Source organism: Trachymyrmex cornetzi, unplaced genomic scaffold, assembly GCF_001594075.2.
Source record: "Trachymyrmex cornetzi isolate Tcor2-1 unplaced genomic scaffold, Tcor1.1 scaffold343, whole genome shotgun sequence".
NCBI classification, from domain to species: domain Eukaryota; kingdom Metazoa; phylum Arthropoda; class Insecta; order Hymenoptera; family Formicidae; genus Trachymyrmex; species Trachymyrmex cornetzi.
The window spans coordinates 210,085-222,212 of NW_017298142.1; the positions used below are offsets into that span (position 1 = coordinate 210,085).

The window sequence follows — 12,128 nt, forward strand, 5'->3', positions numbered from 1 at the left end:
GGGGGGAGCGGGATGAGAGTCGAAGACGAGAGTCGTATGCCCCTGAAGCAGTGGGGAGGGAGGGGTGAGAGTCGAAGTTGAGAGTCGTGCGCCCCTGAAGCAGGGGGAGAGAGGGTGAGAGTCGTGCGCCCCTGAAAGTCAAAATCTATGTAGAATAGTATTTAATATTGCATATATAGCAAAAATAATACGTTATTTTTCGATCTTCTTTTGTTAATAACTTTTTAACGAAGGACGAGCGATGGCTAAAACTTGTTGGAGGTTACTCAGGGTCATGACCTTGACAATATATGTCAAGGTCAAGGTTATGGGGGGAGGGTCCCCTAATCGGAACTTTTACCCAATTGACTACTTTAAAAACAATTCACTGCTGTAAAAGCAACAATTCACTGCTTTAAAAATAATTCATTGTTTAAAAACAACAATTCACTGCTTTAAAAACAACAAATCACTGCTTTAAAAACAATTTACTGCCTTAAAAACAACAATACACTATTTTAAACATACAAATTCTTTGCATTAGCAGTGAATTTGTATTTTTAAAGCAGTGAATTGTTATTTTTAGAGCAGTGAATTGTTTTTAAAGCAGTGAATTGTTTTTGAAGCAGTGAATTGTTTTCAAAGTAGTGAATTGTTTTTAAAGTAGTAAATTATTGTTTTTAAAGCAGTAAATTGTCGTTTTAAAGCAGTGAATTGTTGTTTTTAAAGTAGTACTTTTGTGTTTTTAAAGCATAGAATAGAGCTTATTATTTAAAATGTATACTTTTTTAATTTTTCTTATATGAATTAAAATTTAAGTCCAACATTTCTTTAAAATATACATTAAAGCTATAAACACGACTTCGCCGTTCTCGTCCAAATTCCTATAAATTTTACAAAATGTTACAGATGTTTCATTATGTATTACTTAATTTGTTAATTAAAATTAATGATATTACCTCATGATTTAAATAATTAAATCTGTAGTGAATTGCACGTTTTCGATAATAATACATTTAAATTATTAAATCTGTAGTGAATTGCACCGATCTTTTGTATACGCTTTTTTTAATGTAAATGATAAAATGTTGTGTTGTGTGTAAAAAGTCTTTTGAAATTGCATTTAAAAAAGACAAATTTACGATAATCATTCGTTTGTGATCGGTTAAATTCTGATCCCAGAATAATTTTCGGATAAATTTTGGCCACAACTTTACATGCCCAACAACATCCTGGATTTTTATCCTGGATTTAGCAAGCCAAGGATTTTTATTTATTTGCTCTACTGAATATGCCATTTTATTACAATCAAATGGAATCAGTCTACAGCAAAGAAGTATGCATTCCAGAACGACAACCGTTTATTGACCGCTAAATGAGCTCTTTCATCTGATTGGCATATTCCATTAGATCTTAAAATATAGACCAATCAGATGAAAGTGCTCCAAACTACAATTGTTTCACTCTAACTTATTGCACTATTTCAGAATTCTTCGGAAAAGAACAGACCTTACGTATGTAGCGCTGCAGCGAGTCGGAATGACAGATGTCTTAACCTCTAAAATCTCGAACTTTAATGCTGAATATCTCGGTTCACAAGGCAGAGCGACACTTTTTTTTCCAGATTCTTTCATTTCATGCAAAAACGCATCGAATAAGCTTATTTTTATTGATTTTTGAGATGGGATAGCTAAACTGAATAATTACCAATTTTTTTTACTGTGCGATTTTTTTTCATCGAGTTATGAACGTTTTCTGAAATGTAAAATGGTGAATTTAAATTAGCGAATTGAATCTGGAAAGTAGACAGATTTGTATAAAAAAATTTTTTTGGCTTTCTAGAAGTTGTTGATACCGAATCTGAAAAACTTAAAATATAGAAACTCTTAATGGCGGATCCATTATGAAGGACCAAAATGCGAAAAGTGATATTCGGTCCGCCATATTAGATCCGCCATTTTAAATTCCTATATTTTAAGTTTTTCAGATTCGATATCAGTGATCTCTAGAAAGCCTAAGATACTTTTTTGATCAAATCTATCTATTAGATCAGTGTAAAAGTTCGTATCCGATTTATTATTTAAAGTTCAAATAGCTGCAATTTTGTTAAAAATAAACAAAATTTAAATTTAAAGAAAGGGTTTTAAAGCTTGAAATCTCTACTTTCGAATGGTTACTATATTTTTTGAATTTACGTGAGTTTTGTAATTTTTATATATAGAAAACTACGAGTTAAATAAAACGGAAAATTTTTTCTTCACTTTATAGGCCTGTCACATGTTCAAAAAAAAAATGCAAAATTATTTGAATTTCTAATGTAAAAGCTTAAAGTTTTCCCTACAAAATCGTTTTTAAAAAATGTTCCTACGACTTTTTGTTAGTGAATTGTTGCAAATTAAATAAAATGAACTTTTTGACTTTGATTACTTTATAACCCCATCAAAACCATTACAATTAAAAAAAATAGATTCTTAAATTCTCTCATCAAATAGAGTAAGATTTAGATTTTATTTTATTTTTAACAAAAATAACAGCTGTTTGAAGTCTGAATAATAAATCGGGCACGAACTTTTGCACTGATCTAATACTTTCCAGGTTCAATCCGCTAATTTGGATGTACCATTTTACATTTCAGAAAACGTTCATAACTTGATGAAAAAAATCGCACAGTAAAAAAAATTCGTTTTAAAGGTGAAGATTCGCTCTTTAGAGTGACATTAATAAAATTGAAAAATTTTGTTTGGCCATAAAAAAAATGGTAAATATGGCAAAAAAATGCTGTTTTTGGCTCATGTATTATTCGATCTATCTCAAAAATCTGACGTGATGGGCATCTTTTTTGGCGGATTTGGATTTAACAACCTTATTAAGAAATACTGGCCCTACTCACCGCAATTTTTTTTGTTGGACTGTGTTATCAATAAAATATCAAGTTAATTTTAATTTCATAATTTTAAATTATTTTATGTTTCTTTTTCATTATTTTAATTTTAATTTAACATCAATTTTTCAATATATCATTTAAATCGTTTCATATAAAAATTAATTCTAATTATTTTGTGTCATTCAATTCTATAACAACAAGTTGATTACTACGATGTCGACAAATGGTAAGTTTATGCGTTGTCTTTACAATGACAAAGTAACAATTTTATCTTCGTTATAGTGTTAATGTATTAAATATTTCATTTTTTTGCTTGTATATAAACACCTTGAACAATATATTTCGGAATTACACAGCCGTCGATAGAACAAATGGCGCCATTTACAGGATGCAATTTTATTTCGCATTCGCATCACTCGAGGACTAATCTCAAGTTGGTTTTTTCTCTGACAAGAATAAACTCCGAGCTCTCTCGATTCTCTCGATAGCGGCTGCTTCGGAACGAAAGTTTACACCAGAAACAAACGTCGTCGTCCGAGAAAATTCACCTGCGGGACCAACGATCGCGAATCGCTATGTATACATCCCCGGGGAAGCAAAAAAGCGAAAAAAGGGAAAAATAAAACTAAAAGATGACGATAACGTGCGTTCGTCTTCCACGCCGACTACAAACATATCCGGCAATCGTGCGGACTATCTTTTGCATGCATCTTTATTTGTTGCTTGTCCCGTAGGTGCGCGATCTATCTCTTGGATAATAAACATCGCGCCCGTTACAGCGTGCATTTCGCGTAGGTAGTTCGAAAAATAAAACAGCTGCGTTTTGAGTTTTTTCCTTTGCTCGTTCGTCGGTTTTGTGCAGATGGGAATTTCACATCGAGTTGCACGCGGATGAGTCTGGATATTTTGCGCTCTGTTGACTATTTACTGACAAAATATCACATACATCTGCCATTTTTCCGCTGTTTTTCACTGCATCTTTTTTAAAATAATTATTGCTTCTTCATCAGTTTCATTGAATATCGGTTTGATTCACAAATTTAAATATATCGTTGAGAAATTTCAGAACAAGTTAAATATTATATATTCGCAAACCATATTTTTAATCCGGGTATAATCACATTTCTTTTTACATAAACAATCATTTAAGCTATTTTTACACCCCAATTAAAATCAGGATTATTGTCTATTAATGATCGTTTTCCGATTTATTGACACTTGAGAACATTATGGATATGAATTTATTTTCAATTTCCTGAAAAAAAATATAACGCTTTTTTAATTACAAGTTTATGCTAGAATTGTATATTTAAAAATTCGTAAAGAATAATTACTAAAAAAGGAAAGAAAATGTGTCCAAAAAGAAAGAAAACAATATTCTATTTTATAACTGACATTTTTTCTCCACTGCACAATGGACCAGGAGATCCCAAAAACTGGCCAAAAGTGGCAAAAAGTCATTGGCAGCATTCGATTCAGAAAAGTTATTAATGTTATCTAAAGGAATAAATGTACATTTATGCAAAATTTCAAAATAATGAAATTATTAATTTTGTGTCTACATACGTTCTAATTTAGAAAGTTGACTACAATTGCCGATTGATCGTTTTGACGCAAGTAGCATTCCTTGTGTAATATATATTTATTCTCCAATGTTTTGAATGTTATGTTCATAATTAAAATGTTCATGAAATATGATTTCTAAATCGTAATCCACAAGGAAGGTCGATTTGTTTTTAGAAGTACGATTTAAAGCATGCTCTTTTACAGTATTCTGACATTAAACTATGTATCAATCAAAAATTTTCCGAAGTTTCACTGCGGAATCCGATTTTATAAATACTATTGTACTTCTATGTTGGTTGACTTTTATATGTGCTGCCACCAGCTGCCCATTTTTATTCCAAGAAATAATAGCGGGCCAGGAGACCAGAAAAAGTGACCAAAAGTACTAAAAGTGCTCCAATTGTTGTTAAATTGAGTATTCAGGGGTTTTTGAGGTCGCCGATTTCGAATCTGAAGTCAAAATTTAGAAATTCAAAATGGCGGATTCAAAATGACAGAATAGAATGTTATAAAAAATCAAACCGCAACGCGCGACGCATACTCCTGGCACATATCCATGCTCTCTCACACAGATAATTTTTAAATCTTTAAAACAATTTTTTTTCTTAAACGTACTTAAAACTTAGGTTTTTATATATCTACATATATTGAGTGTCAAGCAAATTAGTTTAAAAAGTAAAATTATTTTTAAAAAAATGATGTAAATTATTATAATAAACAATTTGTATAATAAATGCATAATAAAGTAAATAATAAATACACACATATTCATATATATGTATATACATAATTTAAAATATACTAATTTTTACTTTTTGTAATTTCATGAAATATTATTTTTATATGATTGTTAATAATTATTGCGTACACATCTGTTATAAGTCCTACTATTGTTATTAATGATTATTTAAAGAAATATAAATTATTTAAAATTAAATAATTTAATTTAAATGTATGTTAAGAATACTTATAGTATTAATTTTAATAACTTTTACTATTCCGATATACTTATATCACGAAATAACCACTAAAACTTTTACGCGCCCTACAGAGAGAGAGAGAGAGAGAGAGAGAGAGAGAGATATATACATAAAATTATTTTTGTAGATTATAATTTATGATGACATTACACTTATTACTACTTCTCTAATAAGCGATCTCGAAAACTGTCTTATGTCGATTTCTGCCAAAATCTTTTGACATTCGAATCCGCTTTTTGAATTCGCCATTTTTTTCAGTAATTTTGATATCAGATTTATAATCAACGACTTCGAAAATCACAGTATACTATCTTTCGTCAAGGTTTGACATTTTTTTTTAACATTCTATTCCGCCATTTTGGATCCGCCATTTATAATTTCTAAATTTTGAGTTCAGATTCAAAATCAGCGACCATAAAAGTCTCTAAGTACCAAATTTCACAGCAATTGGAGCATTTTTAGCATTTTCGTCCGCCATTTTGGATCCGCCATTTTGAATTTCTAAATTTTGAGTTCAGATTCGAAATCAGCGACCCAAAAAAACCCTTAGACACCGAGTTTTATGCCAATCCATCAACATTTTAAATTTTGACCAAGATTTCAGGACGTCTGGCCCACTGTGCATTGGGATGTAAAAATACTCCAAGTGATTATTCCTGGATTAATAAATTTACATCGTACATTATGTGATTATAATTATTTACAATTTGTTGTTATTTTTTTCCGATAATCTTTTTACTTCAATCATGTCAAAGATTAGCTATCATACAGAATTAAGGGGGCTATGTACTAATTCAAAACTGTTAATAAAACTTGGGTGGTTAGGTTCTCTATTCCATATGTGTAAGGCATTTCAGATAAATTAAAAAATGTAATTAATGGCCATGTACATAGAACGGCCTTTTTCAGTTTGAATAAATTAAATAATTTTGTAAAAGTGCATAAAGATCCGACTCCCAAAGAACAAAAAAGAAACGTTGTTTATAAAATAAACTGTAAAGAGTGTGATGCTTCCTACGTGGACCAAACGAAAAGGAAATTGATTACAAGATTAACAGAATAGAAAAATAATTTACGTAAAAGTTCCAATTCTTATTCTGTGATCACTGAACACGCCTTGCATCACAGTCATGAAATAGATTGGGATAATACTGAAATTCTGGATGAAGAAAGATACTTTAACAAAAGATTGTTTTCAGAAATCATAAATATAAAACGTCAAATAAAAATGATCTCAATCTTCAAAAAGACACAGATGGTTTAGATCGTACATGTAATGACATTCTTAATAAATGTAAATAAATTTAGATTTAACTTACTCAATCATCGTTCTATGGCCTTTGAGTATCTGTCTTAATAACATTTTGTTTTATTACATTCTGGGACGTGAAACTGTTAAGAACTTTTGATACACTCTGACGATTTTTAAGTTTCATTACAACATGTTTTATACAAGTCTTTATCATATACTCAATATTGTATTATACTTAACTGTAGTATTATATGGAGATTGAGATATAAGTACATTCTTTGTACAATTTCATTCATTAATTTGCACAATTTAATTCTTAATTTAACATTATTAGACCACAATCACTTGTTAACCAAGAAGACAGGCAACTTCTTTGTGCGCTGTTTGTGCTTTTCTCACTTCCTAGATGGAAGGTTGTTAACATCTGATATTTGCAACGATAAGAAGACATTCTCTGTTAGTAGATTAATTATATATTTGCTGAAGATGGCTAAAACCGATAGCCGAAACGTTCAAAATAACATCTTTTAATACACGTTATTATATTAATGATTATATAATTACAAATTTGCGCATTTCTTACCGCGCTGACTTCAAATTGGCCTCCTTAATTCTGTATTATATTTTTATTATTATAAGGAGTCCTATTTTGCATATATTTCTTTATTCTAAATTAGCTATCGTGTCTATGTATTAAATATTATATATGATTTTGTAAACAAATTTGTTTTATTTTAATTTAAGGATAAATAGAGAAGTTTAAAGAAAAATGAAATACAATAACGTTGAGAAACGTGAAATTATTTGAAAAAAAATTCAACGGATATCATATTTGTTATATGTCTGTTATATTTAGAAATTATTTGCTAGATTATATATATATATATATATGATTTTATGTATGAGAGACTTGAAAAAAAGTCTATTGTAAACTCAACAAGTTAATTACTATTTACATTATGGTTACAAGTTAATAATTAGTTCCTTAGCAATTCCTTAACAGAGAGCCGAGCGCAAGTGACTCAACCGGGTTTTAGCAGGAGCGAGTTGTTGTTCTCTGTTTATCGTTTACCTGTACACATCAGGCAACATAATTACAACGTAATTACGTCAAGCGACAGTCTGGGACTGACGCTCACACCGAGCACAAAGCGTGGGACAAAAACACTCGTGTGTTACATCCAATTACGACGCTCAGTTTCTCCTGTCTTACCTTGATCATATTTTTCAGGAGGTTATAACGCTGGAACACGTTGCGCACTTGCTTACTGTCGGTGTACTTGCACATCAGTTCGACGAGGGCCCTCTTGGCGGTGTCGTAACTGCCATCCAAACGTATCCTTACAACTCTCAGCCTCTCGTTCGTCTCGATCACTTCCTCCTTCGTTTGTCCACCTGCGTCCGCCGCAGAGAAGCCTTATTGCAATTCGAAAAGTATCGGAAGCACGGGCAATTTCCCCTCGATTACGGGTACTTCTGTCGTGCATCAACGCATTTTACCCTCATGACTGTATTTGATCGATTTTCCTTATCATGCTTCAATCATTGCGCGTCGCATTTAACAGGGCCATGAAATTAAAGCGCGATGGAAACGACGAAGGCATCGCGCATGTGAATGTCGCCTTCAATTAATTTTCAATTAACTCGACACCACGATAACGTCAAAAGTTTCGACATAAATAAATCGAGTATGATACGATAAGCAACTCAGTCGACGTGTTTCCGCTATAGTTTCATCAAATTTGTATAGGAAAAGTTCAAATCCCAAAGATAAACAAAACCACATTTTGAGCTATATAAAATATGTTTAAAAAATTTTATTCCTCACTTTCTTATTCAGTTTATATTAAATGATATTAATTTTTAATTGGCTTTTTTGTGACTCGATTAGAAAGACGTAAAAGTAATTAAAAAAATTATTGCATAGTTATAAAAAAATGATTAATCTTAATTGTTCCATTAAGGCTAGATCAATTATTAATTCTTTGAGAAATTTGCCATCAAAATCGAGATTGTGGATATCCTATACATATGTTATTATCGTATATTAGGAATTTATCTGATCGCATTTCACCAACGGCGGCACGGGAACGTTAATGTCGGAATTAATCATAGTTCCACATTCGTCGATGGGAAAGCGTTAATCTAAGCCTGACAGAATTCTCAGCCCCGACGAAGTTTCCGTCCATTCAGCTAATACAGCGACAGTCGACACACCGTTACTCTCTGCTCCAATCGAATACAAGAGTTTCCGCTTCGATTCCATTCATGGGACAACTAACAACGTTCGCTGTTGGCAGACTGCCAGACACTTATTTCCGAGTGATACGTACAAACGTCTCTATTGCTGATTCATCGGAATTATTATACTTGGAACGAATACTCACAGTTTATCTTTAATTCGTTATTTAGCATGTATAAAGAAAGAAAGATTAAAAATATTGACTATTTAATGTTGATAAACAAACTAAAATTCAAAGTCAAATTTGTATACAAAAGTTGATTAATAGTTAATACGAATAGGATATCTTGTGTACACACACACATATTCCTGCTTTAAAAGATATAAGAGATCCCTTATAAAAATTTAATACTGATCAATTTAATATTAAAAGATAGTACTTAATTACTTATATTAAGTATTAAAAGTACTATTGTTCAATGCTTTTAGTACTCCAAATAAGTAATTATAATTACCTACTCTCTGTCTTCCGATAATAAATTAGCTAGTATTAACATTCTTTCTGTGCAAATGCGCCTTAAGCTAATAAAAACGTAAATAAAATGTTGCTGAATGGAAAATTTCCAAAGTTTTCTTAAGAATGTTTCTTAAAATATTCGTACACAAAGAGAAGGTTAAACTAGCCAATATTAAATTTCTGTAAGAGATATAGATATACAAATTATATTTAGAAAGCTTCTTTCTCAGACTATTTATATTCATAAGTTTTAAAAAAAACATTTGTTCAGGAATTATCTTTATTAGATTGCATTTTTCTGGATGAGATTATCGAGGAAGATCATAAATTCACAATGGTTTTATGAGCGAGTCGTATAAAAAGCATTCTTAAAGTAAGAGGAAGCTCACGAACACTTCATCATTTCGCAGCGTGTAAGGTTATCGAGTCGCGGCGATTTGCCAAGGTAGCGGCTAAAGTTTAATTAAACTCCCACGTGAGATGAATGTGATAAAATATTGAACTTACTAGACGTGCCCTCGTCTTTCACGTCCTGGACGATTCTCCGCACGCTCTGCGTGAACTTGCCTACGAGATTGGTGCTAGCTGAAACACACAATCGAGTTCGAGTTTATTTATAATGTTCTATTGTAAACAAAACAAATATAGTATTTCATAATTTTGAATTAAACAGTCTCGTGTTGCTCGCCCGATGAATAACATTACAAAGTCAAATTGACGAAAACGCGCGTGCTTCTTTCCACCGTGCCGGATAAAGACTCGCGGGAATAATGGATGAGGTCCGCAGAGAGGACGAGAAAGAGAGATTTTTTTAGCGAGAGAGAGAGAGAGAGAGAGAGAGAGAGAGAGAGGAGAGCGCAAACGTCACTCAGTGCATCCGGCAAGTGGATGACTTGACGAGAAATACCAACATCGTTCGCATCCGTCCGTGTCGAGGGACATAAAGCGCAGCGACACGGAAAAGCAGGCTAAAGCTTCTTACTCGTAAAACATGGGATTGTTCTTAAAGCAACCGTTCAAGTAGGCTTTTTAAAGCGATCGATCCGTCTCATCGACCGGTTGCCGCGGTTGATGCGACCGTTATCGGTAACAATAGAACACGAGCTCTGCCTTTTCTGCATTATCGCACGTACGAGTATAGTAAGTGTTGCATGTATGAACAGTCAGTCATCTATTTATATTGAGAGATTTCTCGCGAAATTTCTCGTCTGACATAATGGACAGCTTTATCACGTTTAATCCTTTCGGTCGGCTTAATCCTTCGCGAGATGAGACCGGGGTATCGCCATACCTAATTGTGTGCCGTAATTTTCAAATAAAGCTCCGACTAAAACACCGGACTCTTTTACTGCCTGCACTTTTACTGTCTGCAGGTCGAATTCGATTATTTTGACTCTTATTTCATCTCTGACTGTCGACACTACACTGAGAAAAAAATGCTGTTGATTCAATTAAAATCTGTATTACGGGCTGTCACTAACATAAGTGATTAATTCATGTATATTTTTGACATAAAGGCATACATTATTATTTCAATAATCAAGCCTTTATGTCAATAAAATATACGCATGAATTAATCACTTATGTTAGTGACAGCCCGTAATATAGACTTTAATTGAATCAACAGCATTTTTTTCTCAGTGTACAAGACCTTTACGTCGAGTCGCGAGAAACGCTTACATGTAAGTTAATAAAATTAACAAACGTTAATAAAAGTGGCTTCAAATTAAAAAATGTCAACAATAAGGAGCATTCAGCCACAACGCTAGATGTATTCAGCTATAGTCATATATTTAAAATATAATTATATATAGACGTTTCGGTCAATATTTGACCATCTTCAGTACACAAATATAAAAAAGTTATTACAATAAAAACAATTAGATAAAATCTCAGGTCCAAATGAAAAAGTTGATACATATCGTCAGATGGATTAACATTAATTACGAAATTACATGAAATACGCTGTGTTATACAATAACGCGAAGAACATTTCGTCAAAATTATGTGGTAATTCTTCTAAAAGTGAGGTTTAAAAGATGTTAGATAAAAATCTCACTTTTAGAAGAATTACCACATAATTTTGACGAAATGTTCTTCGTGTTATTGTATAACACAGCGTATTTCATGTAATTTCGTAATTAATGTTAATCCATCTGACGATATGTATCAACTTTTTCATTTGGACCTGAGATTTTATCTAATTGTTTTTATTGTAATAACTTTTTTATATTTGTGTACTGAAGATGGTTAAATATTGACCGAAACGTCTATATATAATTATATTCTAAATATATGACTATAGCTAAATACATCTAGCTTTGTGGCTGAATGCTCCTTACTGTTGACATTAATGAAATTAAAATTCAGATAAATGATTTTAATAATTCTCTAATTTTTCGTTTTTCATTTTCTTTTGAATGACTATACATAGCAAATAGATTTTAATAATTTTCTAATTTATTGGTTTATGTTTTTCTTTTGAATGATTACATAGCAAATCTGACAATCTGATGAGCGATGTGATTCTACTTATTGACGCAATGTATATGACTCCGGTTTTACTCTATAAGGTAAATTTTTATATTATTATTGTATAAGTTAGTATTTTTGATAATTATTTGGCTATTTATTACATAGCTAATTTGGCATTTAGATAAAGAAGATCGAGCTATTATTGTATAAGTTAGTATTTTTGATAATTATTTGGTTATTTATTACATAGCTAATTTGGCATTTAGATAAAGAAGAACGAGCTAAATTGTCGG

At 31.6% G+C, this 12,128-nt stretch overlaps 1 protein-coding gene across 2 annotated transcripts in view; it reads right to left on the reverse strand.

Annotated features, from left to right (window-relative positions):
• The window catches only part of LOC108763166 (uncharacterized), a 137,618-nt gene that overhangs the window by 20,790 nt on the left and 104,700 nt on the right, over positions 1 to 12,128 (reverse strand). Inside the window, exons 3-4 of one of the 2 annotated variants that reach the window (XM_018510545.1) lie at positions 9,868 to 9,945; positions 7,875 to 8,056 (exon numbers count right to left, since the gene is read on the reverse strand). In XM_018510545.1, coding sequence (XP_018366047.1) covers positions 7,875 to 8,056; positions 9,868 to 9,945 — 260 coding nt within the window. Of the gene's footprint in view, positions 1 to 7,874; positions 8,078 to 9,867; positions 9,946 to 12,128 lie in introns of both variants that reach the window. The other variant, XM_018510544.1, reaches the window with a different exon arrangement.